This window comes from Pyxicephalus adspersus, chromosome 11 (genome assembly GCF_032062135.1).
Source record: "Pyxicephalus adspersus chromosome 11, UCB_Pads_2.0, whole genome shotgun sequence".
Taxonomy (NCBI): Eukaryota; Metazoa; Chordata; class Amphibia; order Anura; family Pyxicephalidae; genus Pyxicephalus; species Pyxicephalus adspersus.
Window position 1 is genome coordinate 31866056 of NC_092868.1, and position 22332 is coordinate 31888387.

Below are 22332 nucleotides of genomic sequence, written 5' to 3' on the forward strand. Positions count from 1 at the left end.
CCCCACAGCATCTTATTGGGATTAAGATCTGGGCTTTGACTCGGCCCCTCTAGTTCTGCTTCAGCTTTCATTTTCTTACCAATGGTCTCTCATGTTCCTCAATCACTATCTGATACATGGTAGAAATAATGGTGGATTCTTTGATGGTGATCTGGCCAGGTCCTGCTTCAGCAAAAGCATGCCCAAACCATGACACTTCCACCTCCATGCTTCACAGTTGGTATGAGGTTCTTTTCCTGCATTTCTGTATTTGGTTTACGCAAATTGTAAGTATTTTCTTTAGTCCTAATTGTTTAGTTCTATTGCCTGAATTTCCCAATATTGTTAACATTAAGATTAAATAATCTGTATAAGACTGTATATGACAAAATCTGCACATGACTGTATATATATATATATATATATATATATAGTCTTGTCTATTTACAAAACCCCATCAAAGGTTTACATAAATGCACAAAACCCCATCAAGTTATTTACATAAATGCACACATAAATACTATAGACAACAATTTTTGGTAACCAAATTTAATTTTAAACTTTTTACAATACTTTATTATGAAGTTATTAACAATTCATAAAGCAAACGTGCAAAATTTCATTTTTATACTATAGGGCCTACATAAGCCTATACAAATAAAAAACACAAAGTATCTTAAATTTGAATGTTCCTGTAATAAAATATAACTGTATTAAATACCTGAAAATAAATAAAAGTTAACATACCAACATACCTGCGGTGACTTTGAACAATCATATGTTGTAGAGATTGGAAGTAGCCTTCTAGTGGCTTTGTGCAGTTGGGATACTTTGATGGCCAAATGGTTAGCACTCTAATGTCCTGCATTTGTTCCTCCCGGAGACACTATTGCATGGAGTTTACAGGATTCTTATATGGTAACATTAGTTTTTTTTCCTGCTGGCCAATAATTGACTTTCATAAAAATTGACCCCAATCTGTATGACAATTCTTTCTTGGACTTTGGCTGATATGGATTTAAAGCACATTGGAATGTGTTGGAGCTACAAAATATCTAATTGAAAATATAATAAATAAATCTGTGCATTGATGCCGAATGTCTTGTGTAACAGAATCAATTACAACACAAAATACATAAAGAATATTGTTTTACATACTGCATATAACCCAACCTGGGATATTCTGTTTTATAGCACTTCCACTTTTGGTTATTTGCTATAGATCTAAATTGTTCTTATGCTTGTGCTGAATAAAGGAACAAAGGCATATTTCCACACATGGCTTAACACACATTAAGGCACATTTTTGATACATGTATTTAGTTAACTTAGCCTGTTCATTACCTACAGGTCCTTTGCAAACATCTATTCACCATACCATACCTGACATTTGTTGACCAACATACTACACAAATGTTTATTTGCATTTATGCATGAGGTGCATTGGAGAGTCAAGTGCATTGTTTACTGCATAGTGTGTGTGGAGGCCTTTAGGAAATAAATTGAATGACTCTAAAAATGCAACATTAATGCATAAGGTAAAATGTACCCACAGACACAAGATATTACTTTCAGGTGGACCAGTCAAAAATCTTATGTCTATGGGTCAGGTAGCTGCCCAACATATGAAAATGCTGGTAGGGAAGATTGATCAATCAAATCTGTTAAAGTATCTGTTCTTTCCCCAAATTATTCTAGCACCTCTAATGGGTGTCTGGGCCTCCCCCCGATTACCCATTCTGCTCTGCATAGGCAGATAAACATGTGTTTGCCTGGGATAAATGTTTTTTTTTTGGAAGTCCCAGATGTTTTATATAATAAAGGTGGTCGGAGTGTGCCTGCACCTCTGACCACACTCATAAGGCCGAGTTACAATGTTTTCCTCATAAGAAAGCAAGGCATACATTACAAACTATAGCACACATATACATATTTGCATTAATACAAAAGGAAAATCATTATTTGAAAATATTTCTATTTACAAGAATTTGATCACAGTATCACACACATATATATTAAAAGTGTCCTCTATACACAGGTGGAACTTATTTTGAAATTTGGTTAACATTCCTAGCAATGAATCTTATAAGTCCTGTAGATATTTGTGACGTGAAATTCCTCAGCAGTATCATTCCCAGACTAAACATATTCTGTCTGGTGATATTTAGTGCTAGCCTACAGTTGAGAAGTAAACTGCTTACTCTTTGCCTTCCCAGGTTCCTCCTTTTTCTTCTCATCAGCATGCAAATATTAAATAAAATATTTCTGGTTTTATTATATTATTTTGGACCCAGAGACATCACCACTAGATCTTTGTTTTTTTCTATAATAAATGAGCAGATCATGGCTGGTGGCAGAGGCTGGCAGGGTTTATATATTTTTAATGAAAACATGCAATTATGTCAGTGATCAAATCTTAAGGGTAAAGTTAGTAACCCTGTGTCAGGCATTAGAATGGACTTAAACTTCTTTTACCAGCATTTTTTTCTTTTTTATCAGCAGCAGGTTATTGTGTTTATTGCTTACATTTCAAAGCAGAGATCACATTTGCTGCAATACAGTTGGCCAATTGGGGCTGTACTTTGTTGTACTCAGGGGTTCCTTGAGCAAATAACTTGACATTCTTTCCACTGGCCAGCAATGAAATAAGCATTCTTTCCAATAACCACCATCCTAATGTACTGAGAACTGGGGATGTTGTCATTATTGACAGGTTTCCCCTGTTAAGGGTTCCCTTGTGTTAAAAAGGTTAAGAAAGACCGGTACAAACTATTAAATACACTTTATATGTATGATATGTATGTTTTGTAACTTTACTGAACCTAATCACACTTATTTAAAGATGCAACGGTCAAGAGTATAAGACGCAATAACCAATAGCAGCTACCAAAAATTTACTTTACTAAACCATGGTCAATACTAGTACTAATACTACGAGTGACCGTAACTGATTTCTATGGGTATAGCTTTGCAGTTAGAACCTTGAGCCTTTCATTTTAATGGTATCAACCCAAATATCTGACATTCACAGAAATAAGGGATTTTTTTCCCCCAGGCTTTATAATTACTTTAGAATTCATACCTTTCCATAGACTGTCATTTTGCAAACATCTTAAGTGAAACTTTTTTAAAACAGTTTTATACTACAAATATGTATTACAATATACTACGTCATTTGTTCAGCAAACGTGGCATTCATTATGTAACAGATTTAAATACATTGCTTGTTAGGTGTTGAAACAATATATTTTCTAGTACATTTACATATTTCCCCTTTCAAGTATTTCCAGCTTCTTCTTTTTGTAGCTTTGCTAACACCAAGCATGGATGGAGCCCATGTTCAGCTATAGATAATGCCATATAAATATACAGCCCCCGTGCTTTCAGTTCTGTCCAAAGCATGTGCTCCTTAGAAGTTGGTAATATAATTTTGTATCCTTCATTACTAGAAATTTAAACCAAGAAAAAGAAGATTCCTCTGAATGGCATCTCACTGATATTTTCTGTGGATCTTTGCATTGTTTTTCAAGAATGATTGCATGAAGCATTCAGCGTCATTATGCAGTATGTGCAATGTCACTAATACTCCGTAGTGTATTCAGAACTCCCCATCATCCCTCTCAGAAGTTTCCTTTGTTCTTTAGAGTCACAGAAGATATATTCAGTTACTTCCCCATAGAAATAGGTCACTGATTCCTATCCAGCTGTAAAAGAAAGAGAAATACTGACCAGTGAGAACTACTAATAAATATCACCAATATTCCTACTGTCATCTAGAAAGAGTTCAATTAAGGCAAATTGGCAAAGAGGATCTGAGAGAATTATTGTTGGGACAACATAAAAAGTCGTTAAAAATAGTTAATTGAAAGTCTGATTAATGAACATTTAGGTTATAGTTTCCAAAAATTATGATTTTAAAAGATATTTAAAAAAAAATTTTAAGGCCCACACTTTATGCTTTATATAGAGGAGAGAATAGCCTCAAAATATAATTGAATAACATTGATTGCATCTTTATTATTAAAATATTATATTACCTTTAACTAACTAACCTAACAATAATATATTTCTGGGACTTTATTTCTTAAATTACAACATGCCTTGTAGACCCAATGTTATAGCTCTTCCAGAAAATTGACATAAAAATTGGGATGCCAGGATGATGGTGGTTCCCCTGGTCAGCTATTCCCCTGAATATGCCATTGTGAAAGATCTTAGTAGTGGCTATTTCTTTTGACTTTAATACTTGGCTGATATGATTTAAGCACTCTGGCTGCATGGATTCATTACAAGCCCTGAATACAAACAGCTCTCCTGGCTGCACAGATTTACCACTAGCCCTAAACAATATCAGCCCTCTTGGCTGTATTGATTAGATACAACAGATATCTTTATCTTTTGCTTCTTCCTGAAAAGTACACGTTTTTGGATGAGTAGATATATACCTTCCTGCATGCAGCTTGAATACTGCTCCTACTATTCTTTTACCTAGACTGCATTTCAACTAAATAAATCATATAACCTCTGCAATTACACACCCCTGAGGAAGCCTATAATTGGCGAAACGAGTCAGGAATTGTGTGACCGCTACAGGTCCCCCTTTTTGTTTTCAATTTTTATATTGAATGATGTTTAGGAAATCTGTCTAGGAAAAATATCCGAACCCTTCTGACATTACCAGGTTATTGGATATATAGTGAAAAAAGTACTTTGTACCACTGTTGCATGTACCAACTGCAAATTTTTAAAAACATATTTAACTTTTTTGCACAAAAACTTTGAGCATCTTTCTTTCCCCTGTATCTACACAATATGTCGTAAACAATTATTAAAGAGGCCGCCCTACACAACTTATATCAAGCAAAGATAGGAACCAACACCTATTAGGAAGTAATATTCTTTGAACTCGATCATTCAGATTTCTTCTTTGTTATGCTACTGAACGGTTGAAAGTTTGAGTAGTCTGAACTTCCTATAGCCTCTTCCACATTCATTCCACTGTTAAAAAAATAATTTTGTTCATACCTCCATCTTGTTGTATATCCAGGGAAGAATTTCAGTAACACGAGTATAAACTCCTGGTTTATTGGCCTGCCCACAGCCAGTTCCCCAACTTGTCACCCCAGCCAAATACCAACGATTGTCCTGGAAACACACCAATGGACCTCCACTGTCTCCCTGTAACAATATCAGGTTACTCACATTAGCGTATATCTGCATATCGTTTACAGGGTAAGGTTTGTATAGCATATTATATCACAAAAATTAACGAAAAAGAAAATGAAGTTTAAATAGGTAAAATTAAATAGGTAACATCAAACAAAATTGTATATCTGTATAACATGAATAACCTTTCTGCATACATGCTACAGCACGTAAAGTACATTTGTGCATAGATCCTCATGAGACTCTATACATGCCAGTGTATTTCACCATTTGTGAATATTGTAAAGGACACTTTGGTGGCATGACAAAGCATTTGATGTTTAATCAATTTTAGCTTTAGTAATCAGGACTTAGCTAATACAGTCACATCCAGGACAGGGCAGGACAGGACTTATTTATGCAAGAAGCCTTTCTACCTGGTAAAGCCTAATTTTTGGTCCACTTATATTTGCTTATCATGATCTTCTTTTTTCTTTTGAATCAACATGCTAATGAACTGGTCAAATAAATCTTTTGTGGGCTATTTATAAAGTGATGAATGTGACATTCAGCAACATTCTGTGGTAGAGAACCACTTGCTGCTATTTAAAACACATGGACCTGGAAGATTCTCCACCAGATAATGTTACCAAATCTCAGTCTCACCAGTTTCATTACTTTGGACCTATTTTAGACCAAGTGACATCATCACCTGTTTTTCTATGCAATGAAGGCAGATTATGGCTGAATGGAGGGCCTAGCAGGGTGCTGTACATAGCTTTCTGAAAATAACTCAACACTGAATTTAGAGGAGGCTTTTGCAAGGTGGTTGGAAGTAGGGACTGCACTTAAGGTCTTTTCAATGTGTTTGTAGATGGCACACGGAAGCAAATTAAATGGTAGAGGTAAATAGTGGTGAACAATTAATTGCCTGGAGCTAATACTGGTATTCAGCCTTGATTTTTATCTTTGCTTAGGTTATAATTAAATCTTGAGTTCCCTGGCTAACTAATACACACTCGTATTTTAGTTTGTAGCATTACCAAAGTTATACCTGTAGAAAAACCCTGAACCATACCAGCCTAGTGTTTTAGTCTGTATTGGAGTGGTCCAATATAAAATAAATTCAACCCTTTAGGTGTACCTGACAAGAATCTGTCCCTCCTCTGAGGTCTCCAGCACACATCATTCGTTGACTGATGGCTCCATTATACACATGAACATTGTTGCAGGTGTCAGTGGAGATGATTTTCACTTCTGCTTTCATCAGTTGTTGGGAAGTGACCTCTGTAGGAAAAGCAAGTATTACTTGTCATAAGATTTTTTTTATATTTATAAGATATATTTACTATATTATTAATATATCATAAGATATACTAATACCAACAGGGTTATCCTCACATTTAATTGCTAATATGACACTAATTTACTCTTTACTCACCAGATGTAGCAACGGTTTTACCAAATCCACTAATCCAGCATTTGGTGTTGGGGTTAAAGTTTTGATTGGTCATTGGAAGACAGACAGGCTGGATGGCAGCTGGATGGAATAAGAAAAAAAATACTATCGTGAGAATACAAAATTTTAATATAACCATACCTGCTTAGTCATGTGTGAATGCATTTCAATAATCTTTGCTATTCAGGGCATGGGAATCTTTGCTTCAACATCAGAACCCGACAACTTCCAATTGTTTACTAATCTTAAAATGTCCATGAGATTTTTATATTGTGGGTATCCAATTCCTTTTTTATTCTCTATTCTCTATTTATAAAAATGACTGTCATATTTTGATTGCTACTATTTAAAGGCATTTTGATGTCATACAAAGTCAAAATTATTATAACTATCATTGTTTAAATATTCATGAACCTCACTGTATATAGATTTGTTTTACATGTAATTAAAAGCAAAACTAAGGACTCAGTAAATGGTCGGAACATTTCCCTACCAAATCAGAGTTAGATATTCTTAATGCATGGAAAATCCTTCCATGAGCAATGTATAAAGAAATGACCACGGGCCAAACATCTCACCACACTGAGCCTACCTTAAGGGACTTATACCTTGCATTCTGGGATTGTCCAAAAATAAGATCGTTCTGGCGATCAGTAGCTAATTATGTTACCTCTTACCTAGTTAACTATGTGCCCCTTTCCCCTGAAAGGGCCATATTAAGCACATTTACCATACAAGGAGTACAAATTACCAGGGGAAGCCGCATGTTGATAATTGCCTTAAGCTAGGTACACACTTCCAATAATTATTATTAGAAAACGGACGATTACGACGGATCAACCATTATGCACAATTATGACAATAGGATCGTTCAAATATAAGCCACCAATAGTGTACACACGCTAGATTCAATCGTTCACACAATGCAGGGAGTGACATGTAAAGGAGAAAGTGTATTGCAGAAACATGCACGATCACTGAGCGACCGTACACACGATAGATAGTGAATGATTGTTGGCCAATCAGATCCGCCGTGAGGGTCAATCATTTCCAACAACAATCCTCGTTCGTCGGCGTTGTTGGTGACTTTTTTTGTGAACGATTTTTGGCCGATCAGTCGTTGGTCGTTTGTTTCCAACGATTATTATTGGAAGTGTGTACGCAGCTTTAGTGACTAAAAAAACTATCTTGCACAAATGGATGGACCCAGATCTGCCAACTTTGGGGCTTTTTAAAGAAAAGCTAACCCATGTATTTTGCATGGCATAGACTGAAGCCTCTTTGGATAAGGAGGCCAGGGTTCATAGGTTCTTTTGAGATATGGGAATCATTCATAGAGACCTAATCCTATTCTATGAAACAAAAAATAAAACAAACCTTTAAGCACACTTCATGGTATATTATAAGACTGATTGAGAATAACCTTGGTGATTTTAGCGGCTGATACCGTTTGATATTTTGTCGCATATTGATTTATTACTGTTTGCATTGTACTCCTCTTGTTGTTAATAATGTTTTCTTTTTATAAGTTATATAAACACCTGTTTTTCCTCTGATGTTGTTATAGACTCATTGTACATTTCCCCGACACACGTTGTATGTTTTGTGTATTTCCTGTATATCCTCCAATAAAATGTTAAAAATAAAAGCAAAACTAAAGATCCTTTCAGATCCATGGGATAAACTGTGAGGTTTTCCGCTCCCCAGGGCACAGCAAACAGGCATAAGAGTCAAATCGCACTCTTATGGCACATGCAGCTGCATGCTTTAATTTGAATGTGAGAAGTTGTGGCTGCAGTTGAACCCATGGACAAATGCTGTAGCTCACTGCTGGTCGGAAATGGCCCTGTGGTATGCATATGTTGCACCAAATGTTTAGATATTGTTCCACTGACGTGTATGATTTGTAAAGATCAGGTTTTAAAACAAAACCGAAAAAAAAACAGATTTAATTATCTAGTACATAATTTAAATATAATTACATACATATTGAAATATGTATTATTTTAATTTTAGATACTTCTCTCTCCTCCTTTTCCTGAAGAAGCGGGTTTATTCTGTGAAACGCGTTGAAATCAGCAAGGTTTTCCCCCGTATATGTGGGCAACCTATACAGAAGTATTTAGTACTATCTATCGCACATTTTATATGGTTTTAACATTTATGTTTTTAATGGTGTTCCAATAAAGATTTGTTTTGATAAGCTACATGTTCAATTTGATTAGGATTGGCCTTTAAACTCCCAGAAATTTAGGTAATCTCAGAGTTTATTTGTTAAGTACATAATTTGCTAACATGTTAGTCAGGTATTTTTATTTATTGTAGGAGCTTCCCCTAGCTACATCACAAGTTGAGAATCTCAGACATGAATTGCTCTGCATTAATAAAGCGTATTTTACACACTCAATTGTGATTACAGGTTCAGTTATGTGAAATATGCTAAATAACTTCCTGCTGGTATGCTGGCTTTGACAAAGCAGTTTTTGAATGAATTGTAACACTAAAAAATCTCTGTCCCTGTCTGATGTCGAACACTTAAAGCATGACCAAACACAAATTTTAAAATGTAATATATTGCTGCTTTACAATCAGCTGCTCTCGATCTGCATAAGCAAGAATAATAATTAAATAATCACCAAATGAAAAACACTGCCTGCACTATACAGAGTGTATAAAATTAGCTTTTGGTTTTATTCATGCTATAGAAGCAACTGCTCATTGGCAGTCATGTGCACACGTCAGATGATTCTCAGCCAATATGAGAGGCCATCCGATGTCATTCATGCATATGTCCTGGCAGATCTATGACTGACAAAAGACGAACAAAAGCAATGGAAGTGAAGGGAGTAGAGCACAGCGGGGTGCCGCTTGCTGCTTCTTCCCCTTCCCCTCAATATAGAAAAGAATAGCGCTGTATGTAGTGGTTGTTGTGGTTTAGGATTTTCATCATTTATAATTTTTCCTTGTATTGCTCCACAAAAATGATACTTAAAACATAATTTTCCTATGAGCTGGTTTAAATAGGGAACCTTTGTGATTTCATCACTCTAAAACCTTTTTTTATTAGTTGTTCATTGAGATAATTAGATAAGGGATAAATTCTAATGCAATGTTTATTTTGTGCTAATACATGGAAAAAGTATTTATACCTTTAAGATAACTTGACCACTCTACCACTTACTAAGGCTGGCTTCCTCCCCTGCAACAGAAGATAGACAACTATCATTCCTTAGGAAGAACCAAGTACTCAAACTGTCCAGAAGACACTAAGATTACCCCCTAATCCCTAAAGTGATCTTTTTACACCTAAAGAGGTAACTTTTAAAGTGGCGAACAGCTGCAAAAGTGCTGAACACATATTTGTAATAATTGTTTTTTTTAATGTAATGTTTTATATTCTTGATGTAAACCTGATCTGGCATAAAATGTACACATTTGGAGGGGACATGTGTATCCCAGATCTCAGCCAAGTGTTGTGTCTTTTGCTTAAGGCAAGAATAAGGGGGCTGTTTATATTAGGGATGTGTTGAACACTGCCATGCTACATATTCCTAACCCTGAAAAGAAGAGAGCATAAAGTGCAGCACTATGGCCATAGATGCTTTATAAATCAGTCCCTAAATCCCTGCTGGTTCTAACCTTCACCTATGTATTCCACAGTCAATTTCCAGAACATTATTGGGCAGTAGAACCCAGCATAGGACAGCTATTGTTACTGTTGTTATGTTTTAGGTTTGTCACAGTCAGTGTATTATTATGTAAGCACATTTGAGTGATATATTATTCCCCATCCACTTGGATTATCTTTACCTGAAAAAGTGAAAGGATTTTTCAGTTTTATCAAAGCCACATCATAATCATCTGAATCTGCATTGTAATTTTCATGTCTTAAAATAGCTGAAACACCAGACATTATGCGAGCTTGGTTCAGATCGACTGTGCCAATATATATCCTCCAGGCATCAAGTGGAAATGGGCTGCCAAAGAAAGAAATAGAGAGGGGAATGTTTAATATACAGTATTTGATCCACATGGTATTTTTTACAGTTACTGTATTTTCTAGTATATAGCTATGGATATTATAAACTAATGTGAAAGGTAACACATTTATCTACCGACCATCAAACTATCTCCAGCACAATGAAAGTTCCGGTCTGGATCCTGATATCAGTTCCCAGGATTTCAATTATCACATATTAAAAGTTAGGTTTTTGCTTAATGACAGTTCTGTAATCTGTGTTAGGTGCTATGTTGTGACTGGCAACAGCATGATGAAAGATAGTAATGTCAGGGGCTTGTAGACAAAGCTGAGTGGGGTACTTTGCTAACTATAAACATTGAGAGCTACCCACAAAGTTTTGTGAACTACATAGAGGTGTTTAAATGGGATAGGAAACTTTGGTAGCCTCCAAGTTCATTTTAGGAAAAAGTTTATTTTTTAAGAATAGTTCCCGAAAACAAAATTGTACCATTTACTTATAATGTTGTAAAATGGTAATATGCATTTTAACAGCAAAAGATGTTACAAAATGATCAATTCAATTTGGAAACAGATACATATACTATAGGGTTCTCACTCTCTATACTCACGTGCTGAAACAATGTGATGCTGTCACAACCCAGTTGTTGTTAATAAGAGTTCCTCCACAAATATGGGAATAACCTTTTCCATTTGGAACTTGTAAACTGACTTGCCAGGGCCATTCTCCAATAGTGGCCAGTGTACCCCCAATTATTCTACTACTACTACTCTTCTGTTTACCACAATCTGCAAAAAATAGAAAGCAATTAACAAAACAATACATCAACCATAGTGATAAAAATTTGTTTTCTGTTCTGTTTTCAACCGCTGCAGTCTGTTAAGAAAGGGTTCGCCTTTTCTCAGTTTTGACCAAACAACAAATACTGTGGAGGATGAAACTGCTGCACTGCCAATCAAACAGCATGTTTCCTTGACCATTGAATAGTGACTCAACCAAGACGGAAAATGGTTAAAACTTTTGGAAAGACAAGATTCAATCTATTTGCTATAAAAAAATTTTGTTTTTAAGTAAATTTAATTTTTTGTGGTCATATTCCTATAAAATGTATTGTGATAAAGCGGATGCATTTTTAATTAATGCAATGGTTCTTGAGAACTTAATTGCTGGGTTTTCCTAACTTATATATGTGATATGTTAGCTATCTCATTGACCAGCACACTGTATACTGGATTACATAGGAGACTGTACAGACCAGATTTCCAGCTGAAAGCTGATCAAAAGCTCCCAAACTGACAACAAAATTGTATTATTAGCCTTAGATCTCTTACTGTGTAGGAAACTATATGGCTGTACCCAATGCTCAACTGTTGCCCTAACTGCTCCCATTCAAGTGCATTGGGAACCACTATGTTCAAGCTGCATGCAGTTGAGTTTGCATTGCTTTTTTAGCAATGTTTCTGGTAAAGACCTGCTGCTTTTACCCAACTGAAAAAAGAATTGCACTGCCACCCAAACACAAGAGTAACACGGGCAAACCGGTTGACCTGAGGTGTGGTTTGGCGCTTTTGAAGGCACCTTGCTATAAATCTGGGAGCAGCTAACTTTGGGGTTTTTGACTGCAAGTCTAAAAGATAGTAATGTCAGGGACATTAGACATACAGAAAGCAGACAAAGGTTTTATGTTTTCATGTATTTTCCAGGGCTGAGTTTTACCATTATCATCATAATATAAATTATCATTGTTAATAATATTACCCAGTTTCTAACTGTCATCATTCAGTAATCATCATCCATATTACATTTACCTGCTCAATTATTACTTTAGAGTTACATAGTTACTGTCTTATTTTGTCACATCCCAATGTAGCACCTGAAATGAATTGTGTGAAGGACTTGTTTGGTAAGTGTTACAATTTAGATAAAGCTCATGGAAAACACAGCTGTGGTGGTCGTGTGGCCGCTCCTAAAAAAGCTAAGAAATGTTAACTATTTTTAAGTAATTACACTATATATAAATTAGCAATATTATTTGAATTATAACATAATAAATGGCTAGCATGTTTACTCACACAACTACAAAATAAAATAGGTTACCCATAAATGTTCAAGCTAAGTTGAACTTCAAAATATACCGCTTACCTGAGCATCTTAGAGACAGATACTGGCCGCTGGAACAGGTTTCACTGTAGTAAAGCAAAAAAAAAAAAAAAAAAATGATCATCCAGAAAGTAAGATATGTACAATACATATGTTTTTTTGGAAGACTGCACATATTAGTCCTACATACAAGGTCAAAATCAGTCAAATCAGTTAAAAGACAAAATACTTTTAAAACCAGTATTAATTATTAAAGGGTTTTTGGTCATTTAATATCTCTTTTAAAATGTTGTGACTATGATTTAACTAAAGGAAAAGTAAAACTGATAATATAATAATAATGATGTGCTCTATTTTACAACGCAATGCAGCATAACATTTCATATTAATAAATCTCATTTTAAATTTTAAATTCAGAGGTGATTAAAAAGTGATATTCATATGTGTCACAAAGCTTTAATTTGCTTTGGTAGGATAATGGAGGCACTACAGTTAAAGATAATGCCAACATCTGCTACCCACAGAGTTTTATTACATAGAATTGGAATTGACTGCTTGGCCCTGTAATTATTTGTCAAGTCAAGTGGTTGACAAGGACAAGTATGCTAACCTGCTATCAACTTCTTCAGTTTAACAAAAGAGTTGTCAAATTTCAGTAAGGGAACTGCAACATTTCTGAAAGATCTTTCAATAAAGAAAATTGAGCACCAGTGCTACATAATATTATTTTTTAAATATTATTATCTAAACAATTCACAAAGAATTGCAATTTATCCTTCCTATGACATACAGGTAGTGGTTGCATTACATAACTTTAATGTTCTTAAAATGCAATAGGCCTGATTTATTAAAGCTCTTCAAGGCTGGAAAGGAAACACTTTAATTGGTGAAGTTGGATTATACGGAAAACCTGAAATGGATCTTTTCAAAATATTTTTCTATTTGCTAGCAAATGTTTTAAATCCTGGACTAGATCCATTCAATGTGTGTTTGATCACCCAGCTTCACTGATAAAAGCGTATCCTCTCCAGCCTTGGAGAGCTTTAATAAATCAGGCCCAATGTAACTGGCTTCTTGGCTATCTTCTGTGAAATTCCAAATATCTCCTCTCTAAATGATAGCCATAACCAGAACAGCCATTCTCAACTATTTTACTCCTGATGAACTCTTGAAATAGTTTTCAGGCGTTGGGACCCCTTTCTTTAATCAATCTGTGAAAAAATGCTACTTGCATTGGTTGCCGGTAGGGAAGAATGTCCCCGTACAGTAGTGGTCAGAATGCCACCTTTGCAGGCAGCTAAAAAGATCCTTGGTTTTTACAGCTATCTCTGCAAAGGGGTGTTGGCCCAGTAACTATGCAGCCACCATCTTATGGGATGTCACTCAGCAACAGATCAAATAATCCCTGTCAATTTCTGGAGAATGGAGGAACCCTAGAGTTCCACGGAACCATGATTGAGAATGGCTGGCCTAGGGTCACATTGCTGCTTTTCCACAGATAATCATACAGTGAGTAAACTGGGACAGAAAGTATGTTACTGGCATGATATAAAAATGGAAACTAATAAAATCACCACGTATTAGGATTAGTAAACTGCTATATTTGTAAATTGCAGTTCAAGTAGCTACCCAGAAAAGAAACATACCACATCCGATATTCCAATAAATCAACAAAAAGACTTTCAAGGAATAGGGGTAATCTCAAGGTACACATAAAAAAATAGCGGCCAATACCTCATAATTCCTAAAATTCCCATACAATTTTATTAGCCAAACAATGTATAAAACATAAAATAATATTATTTTTTTCAAAAACTTACAGTACTAATTTTTTATTAATACAACAACTCTATATTGTTGAAAAGAAACCAACTGGGTATGTAATCTTTAAGAATCAAAGGAAAGGTTGTACTCACCTAGTGTTTATCAGGAGAGTAAGCATATAAATTGAAAATTATTTTACATGTAGAAGCACAAAGGAGTAAACCCCAAAGCTATTATAAAGGTATATAGGAACCATTGCAGTCCACTGAAACAGACCACTGCAAATCTCATTCAACAAATGGATCAGCAAGTTTTTCAATTACTTATCCAATACAGCCAGAACAACTACTGCTGATCTCTTTAGGCTAGTTACATTCTTCGACGACTTATTCAACAACTGATCCTTGCAACAGGATACTTAAAATTTTTATTTTTAAAGATAATCATTTGTTAAAGTTCAATTTGTAGTACAGTACGTTTTTGGAAAGTACAGTATGTTTTTGGAAAAATCAATATATATTAAAGTATGCGTTTGCTAATTTTGAGGTTTTAGCCCCTATTTATTTAAATAAACCTTTAAAATCCCTTTATATCCCTTTCCCTAAATGTCTTTCTGTCTTGTTGATAAGCTGCTATATTTTATTAACATAAGGCATAAAACATTAAAGCAGACATTTTTCTTCAAAGTCATGGTTTAGTAACATGGATACAAAAACACAATACAACATGGATAAATACGATCAAGGAAACAGCAGAAAATATTCTAAAAACCTTAAACCATACCTTTCTAAGCCCCCTTGAATGGTGTCAGATGTTCTTGCAGGAAAAAGGCCAACACTGTTAGAATTGTCGTTCATAGGCACTGACATAGTGGTTGGTTGCCTAAAAATGAGGATGCGTTACACTTATGTTGAATATTGAATGATACATCCCTCATTAATACTGTATTGCTTAAAGAAACTACTATATTAATCCTAATATAAAAATCTATGGCAGGCATGTCCTGTTATACAGGACCAATATATTCCCTTCCTGCTTCCATCAGAAAATACTTTTTAACATGCAGCCATCACTGCTTGTAGACAGGAAGTAGTTGTACAAAGGCTGTAGGGCTTTAACATAGGATGATATAAAGGTAAAAAAACAGTGTTTTATTCTTAAACCCAGGCAATTAGTTAGAAAACACAGTGCTGTAACAAATGTCATACCATTTAGTAAGAGGTTTATATCTACTTTTGTTAAACTACTACTAACATCCTATTACATTTTGTGGAGAATATTACATAAAGTTTTGCAAAAAGACCCAAAAAACTTACTCTTGAAATCCAAACCGTTGGCACACATATGAAGCAAAGTCACGTAAGTTACTGCTGTCTCCTGTGGAACATACTGGAAGCCATGTATTTTCCTGTGTACGGGACATGACTTGAAGCAATGAATTGTCCCACCGAAAACGCACTGTCAGAGGTAAAAAAATGTATAACTATTGTAGTCCAAAATAAACCAATTCTACATGTTTAAACTTTATTATAAGTAAACTTTTTTCTTTGTATTACAGCATCAAGCTGGGTAATAAACCTTAATTCTAAGATATGAATACATTTTTCTTACTTATTATCAACCTGAATAAATCATAATAGACATATTACCACATCCAGCCTCATCTCCACCCCTGGCACACTCCGATATCCCATTGCATAGGGTCTTGTTGGGAAAACATTTTTCTCTTGCAATGTAGTTGGAAGGTGATCCTGAAAATGCATTCAGTTTATCTGGGAAAGAAAAGATAATTCACATAAGAATAGGTTCACATAAAAAAAAGTTGTAATAAAATAAAGGATAATAAGAAAACATCCTAAAAAAGGAACTAAATATATAAATATATTCGGCAACAGTACTACAAAGCTAAATTACCCATGAAGTTGCAAGTTAAAATCTGCCCATGTACTGTGCATTTTTCCTTTTATGAAGTTTTCCTTTTCCGTGCTATGGTCAAATAATAACTTTCAATAGGACTGAATGACAAATGCCTGGCACAGCACAAGTTTGGCTCTGACTCTGAAAGTTTTACCAAATTACCATTTGGCTTGTTGTGTAATCTCAAATAGGTAATTATTAGATTGGAAGGAGCTGCTGGGGTGGATAAACTTAGGCTACTTACACACTTGCAATGGTTCTCGTTCGATAATCGGCTCAGGGCCAATACTGGACGAGAATCTGGCGTGTGTACAGCACCCGTCATCCATCGTCCAAACGACCGTCCTGGCGATCCACGGGCTATGAACGACGAATGATTTTAATGGAAGTGAAGGGGGAGAGTGCGCAGCGGGGTGCTGCTCTGTCATTCTCCCCCTCCCGTCTACATAGAGCAGAACAATGCTGTATGTACAGCACTCATTCATGCATCGTGCAGTTCTTAGTCGTTGGAAAGGATCGTGAAAGTTCCTTTCCAACGACAATTATTGCACACGTGTATGCAGCCTAAGTTACATTTGTAATTGTTCTTTTTCCTAGTTCTACCTTGAGTCAGAACAATAAAATACAGTATCTAATTCATTGACATGGGTACCAGACATAAAGCAATCACTAACTAAAGCTGCACATTTTTGATAATGTGCAAACAAATGTGCTGCTTGTCAGATATACAGCTTGTTGTGCTCAAGGAAAACAAATGACCGGAGGACTTACATGCTGTTATCAGACCAAGTCCAATAACGACAATGACCAGGACAAGGAAGACAAAGCCGGTAGAAACACGATTTGAGAGGAGGGAAAATGGAAACTTGTTTCCAGCTGAAATGAAGATAGTAACACTGATGAAAAACATGGAAAAATACATACAATGTGAAATGCTCAAAACATGTTAGTGAAAGAGGACTGAGTAATGGGTAGGATAAGGGAGTTTAATCTTTTTAACTATTAGTAATGGCTGTGTTGTATTTGTGGCCCACTTCTAGCTTCATTGGACTCTAACAGTTTGCAATTCAAAGGAATTCTTTTTTGTACGGGAGCAGGAACAACTATTTTATTAAAACATAACATTTCTAGCAGTTTTTAATGCAGCAGAAGGGTCCAAGATTAAAATTCATAGAAAGCACCAGTAACGTTAATTTTATTTCTCTATTCTTCTATTAGTAAATTAATGGTACAAATTGTTTTGGGATGGAGACTAGAATAGGCTATTTTATTTAAGTGACAGTTCTATTACTCACGTCGTCTCTCTATAATGTAGGAAGGTGCAGGAGGACCTGGCTGAATTGTGTATGGCTGGTAGACAGCGCCATGGTTCCCCGAGTTATAATAAGCTGGATGTGGTCCATTGGGGTAGGGCTGGCAAAGACAAAAGGAAATTGGTTAGATGATTTGGTCATTTTAAATGGTGTTTATAACTAGACATTTAATTGCAAGTTGGTGTTAAAGTTTAAATGTACATATAGTTTATATAGGAAAATAGTGGATGAAGCCACAATTTTCCTGTATAGACCATACTTCTGATTATTCAGTAATTATGTCCTGTTCCTAAAAATGTATGTTCATATATTTTAATGACTCTAAAACAATGAAAGCTGTGCTCTTCAGTAACAGTTTTTATAGGAGCCATAGCAGTAAATGATTAATTATTTGCAGAAACAATATCTATAACATCTATTTGTCCATGTCAAAGTGGTTAGACAAAATAACACTTCTGATCATATGTTCAACCTGCGTGCAGCATCAGAGTGAACTGGAAATGAAAAGAAGTTAAGATGGCAGATGTTTTCCTTCTGAAAGGTTGCTGGCTGTCATGCTGACCCCTTTTGCTTTATTACTTGGAATCATTGATTTGCTACAAGAGTTCAAATGAGGATTTTTCTGAAATGCATACTTCTTTGTAGTCATTGACCCAGAAAGTATTAAAGCTGAACTTCAACCTTTCTTTTGGTCTTGCACAGTTGCCCAGGCTCTTTTTCTGTAGCAAAATTTTTTTATCTGAGATCACTGCTTTTAAAGCATTTTAGAAGCTGCAATACAATACAATAGAGTCTACCTGATTTCCTGGCTAGAGATTGTCCAGCATCATGTAGCCCTTTTCCCTCCATCTATACACTCCCTGGCCTGTGTCTTGTGTTCATTGGATTTCAGTTATTTCTGTAATGGAGGATCAGAATCATGTGTTGGAATTATCTAGGGTTTTCTGGATTAAAATGCAGCATGCATTAGAATGACTTTAGAATGGCTTTCATCCATCGAGGCGTTTTGAAATTTGCAAAATTCCACCCAAGTGTCAGACTCTACTTCTGTTGGGGCTGAGGGTTCATGGGAGGACTACTTAAAAAGGGTGCTTTGATGTTTTCATGACTGCGGAAGGTCAGAGCCCTTCAACCCATTAAAGACACCTGCGGGTATGGTGCAAACGGCCTCTTGGATAGTAATTACAATATTCTTACATATTCATCAAATTAAACTTAAAAAATGTAAACATTACAACAATTTACTAAACCCAAGGTAACCACCCCGGTCAGGTTCCAGGTCCTCAATATTATTACCTCCTTCACCACCATCAACCAGGGATCTGGGGGCTCCCAGTCACAACTGCACTGCCTTGAGAACTATGTCAATTACGCATACTATCCCAAAAAATTACCTCCCATTTGCTCACAAATTATACAATTTAATGGCTCTCCAAACCACTCCATTACCTTCTCCACTCACTGCCCTCAAAGACCTCAAACCACCTACAACCCCAATACCCATAAAACATAGAGCTCTTGTATCACACTCATCATCCAATACTTCAATATGTAACCTTTAAATAATTTGGGAAGGACTGAATATTATCAGCTATACCATGTTCTTCCTTATACAATATTGGTGGACTTAACTGCTATCTTGGCAGCATCTCATGCACCTAATAAACTTTTTTCTGCAAATCAGATTTGAATTTATAGGCAATGAAGCTATACAAGAGCTTCTTCAGACTGCATTTATTTATTTATTGTTCTTATATATATATATATATATATATATATATATATATTGTAGGCTGCCATCCTTTTTGTCATTTCCCACAATTTAACCATCTAAAAGACAGACTAAGACTTCCTATAGTATATAGCATTTTCTTTGATTCTTTTGATACATTCCATTTTGCTGTGTTACTTCAATTTGTAAGAGTAATATCTAGGAAATTAACTATTTTTTATAGCATTTTGATAAGAGTACTACTGTATATTGTATTCCTCCTTTTATCTCCCGCAACACTATTTTTCTATATATGTTTCAGATTACAAACAATTGATATCAGCACCTTCTAGTGGTAATCTATAGCCACAACATGTCATTTAAAGATCAACATTTGTTAAAACATGTTTTAGAATAACAAGGTAAAATAAATTTGTAACCAGCATCTATTCTATACACATGTTCCATTACCCTGGTTGATTGTGTATCTTGCAAGAAGAAGCAAGTTTTCTGGTACCCTCAACTTGTATTGGAACTGAAAGATTTCTAAAATCTTTCTACATTGCTTCACATGTTCTTCTGGCCTCATTCCAACACGAATTTGACCTACTTTTAAACTGAATCAATCTGCTTTAATCTGCTGTTGTGTTGTATGAAAAAAATGCAGTTCAGATGTATCCTAAATTCTATGTACACAGAACCTAAGGTTTTTATAAGTAAATCCCTGATTATTGTTCACACTTTTCCTCCAGAACCTTGGCATTAAACTGTTTAATCTGAGGACTCAAAATACAAATTAGTGATTGTAGTGGACCCAAGAAATATTTTTGACAAAAAATAAAGGGTGGTATTCACCCCACTGTATACGTGTTCATGTGGCATCCTAGGAGTGCAATATAACATGGAGCCACAAACCCTCTATACATGGAGATCCTGGGCCCTTTTATAACTAAATTCATGATTTTAGTTTGCAAGTAACTTTGTTTTGTTAGCAAGCACATCATATGCACAGTATGGAAAACAAAGATTTTTCAGCCTCCATAATCCACACATAGAAAAAAACATCTTACCATGATTTTATGTTGGTCAAATTTAATATTAGGCTCCCTACACAAATCATAATCTGACTGCACAATCTACTATGGTTAATTAGTGCTAGCATTAATATACTTTTGAATATTAAAATAAATAAATATGGGTTGTAAGAAGAGATTGTAAAGTGTGCGTTTGGTAAAAAAACTGTCCACAGGTGTTATTATCTGTTTATACCATTTCATCTCTTTGCAAATTGCTTTAGTTTTCAACTTTGTAGTATGAAGAAGTAGAATAAAAGATATCTAGATAGGGCCTATATGTGCCTAACTGTTTATCAATAAAAAAAGGAGTTTGTGCAGTTACTTTGCAACATTTATGGCTAGATTTAATATTTACCTAAAACAGAACAAAAGATCAATTTTTAAATATTTAGAATCAGACTGGGCCCTTTGGCAGTGAGCATTCTTATCTGCCTGATTGCCATCCTCCTGTCAAAGTTTGCTAAGCTGTGCAACTCAGCATAGGAAGCCAGGATACCCGGCGCATCCCGGATTCCCCTGCAGCTACCAGGAGCGAAAGAACTCCTTTCCAGGTACCTGCACAGGAGTTACATACTTCTGGCCTGGCCAATCAAGATGGCCAAATAAATGAAGAAGACAAGAATGAGTCTGTGATGGAGTGGGGACAGGTGAGTATAAAAAGGGTTTCATTCTGCTAACAAAAATATTGCATGTATGTATATAATATGTGTTATGATTATATTATGTATAATCATTTATTTTTTAAACTTTATTTATATTTTTCCACATTTACATTCAGGCCAAGATGTTCTACATCTAGAGGTGTTGGATTAAACTAAAAAAATGTTGGAGGTGATTACTGCATTCATCAATTTACTTGAATTTCAGAAATCCTTTACACACTTCCATCAAGAATTTCACATGAGTGATCAGGTGTATCTATATCATAATCTCTACAACTGCCTCATAAAAGGTAATTCTGGAGGCCAGTAACTAACTACTAGTCATGGCCAAATCTAGTTGGGTTAGATCTGGAAAGTCTAAGGCAAACCTCATGACTGCCCATCTCAGGTAAACTAACCCCTATAAAGTTCTGCCATTTGTCCTCAGACAGAACACACATAGAATAAAGGAAGTAGAAGGAACAGGAAACTTACTTTATTCATATTGGCACATTTAGCCCACTTAATATGATCCAGGAAAACTTTTATCTTTCCACAAAAACTGGATTGAAGCTTCCATCGATAAGGAAACACACACAAACAGCATATTGTTTTATTAATGCATTGAATATACCAATGAGAAAGAAAACAGAAGACTGTTTCAGAGAAAAACACAGAGCATCAGCGATTTAATGAATTGTCCAATTCCTTTAACAAGACATGCTTTGTTCTAATCTGCTATTTGTGAAGCCACAATTATCCTGCTGATGATATTACTTCACATCCAGAAGGAAGAGAAAAACCTCTAAAACACCTGTTCACTTGCCAATACAAGTTAAGAGCTAGCACGTATTTCATAATGCAATCCATTATAACAAATCAATTTAAAGCATTTTTTTTACTTGATCTTGAGACAGCAAATGTCTTGATATTTTAAAATCCCATTGGTGTAACCAAATACGAGGAGTGAAGTAGTATGCATCTCATACACGTCTTCAGAGCTTAGATAACTCAACAACTCAACTGGAGTGTCCAAGATATCCCATAACAAGTAGTGGGTTTTCTAAGAGATGGGAGGGAATCTGATGCTCTTTTTTAGGTTAAAGCTAGCCTTTAGTTTTGGGTTTCAGAGCCCAATGCTGGCCTCAGACATCTTCATCTAGAAATGTAATCTCTCCAACTTTTTCCTAGGTCATACAGCCGGGAGGAAAGTGCTTATTCTTTTTATGTAACCTCTCCACAACACA

The 22332-nt window shown here is 35.4% G+C and overlaps 1 protein-coding gene across 1 annotated transcript in view; it reads right to left on the reverse strand.

Annotated features, from left to right (window-relative positions):
* Positions 1 to 518: 518 nt before the first annotated feature.
* The window catches only part of LOC140340894 (transmembrane protease serine 13-like), a 35633-nt gene continuing 13819 nt past the window's right edge, over positions 519 to 22332 (reverse strand). The window contains exons 2-13 of the mRNA XM_072426331.1: positions 17640 to 17757; positions 17116 to 17220; positions 16077 to 16199; positions 15744 to 15885; positions 15211 to 15309; positions 12706 to 12749; positions 11174 to 11351; positions 10394 to 10560; positions 6566 to 6664; positions 6269 to 6411; positions 5005 to 5157; positions 519 to 3683 (exon numbers count right to left, since the gene is read on the reverse strand). Coding sequence (XP_072282432.1) covers positions 3666 to 3683; positions 5005 to 5157; positions 6269 to 6411; positions 6566 to 6664; positions 10394 to 10560; positions 11174 to 11351; positions 12706 to 12749; positions 15211 to 15309; positions 15744 to 15885; positions 16077 to 16199; positions 17116 to 17220; positions 17640 to 17757 — 1389 coding nt within the window. The 3' untranslated portion in view covers positions 519 to 3665. The remainder of the gene's footprint in view (positions 3684 to 5004; positions 5158 to 6268; positions 6412 to 6565; positions 6665 to 10393; positions 10561 to 11173; positions 11352 to 12705; positions 12750 to 15210; positions 15310 to 15743; positions 15886 to 16076; positions 16200 to 17115; positions 17221 to 17639; positions 17758 to 22332) is intronic.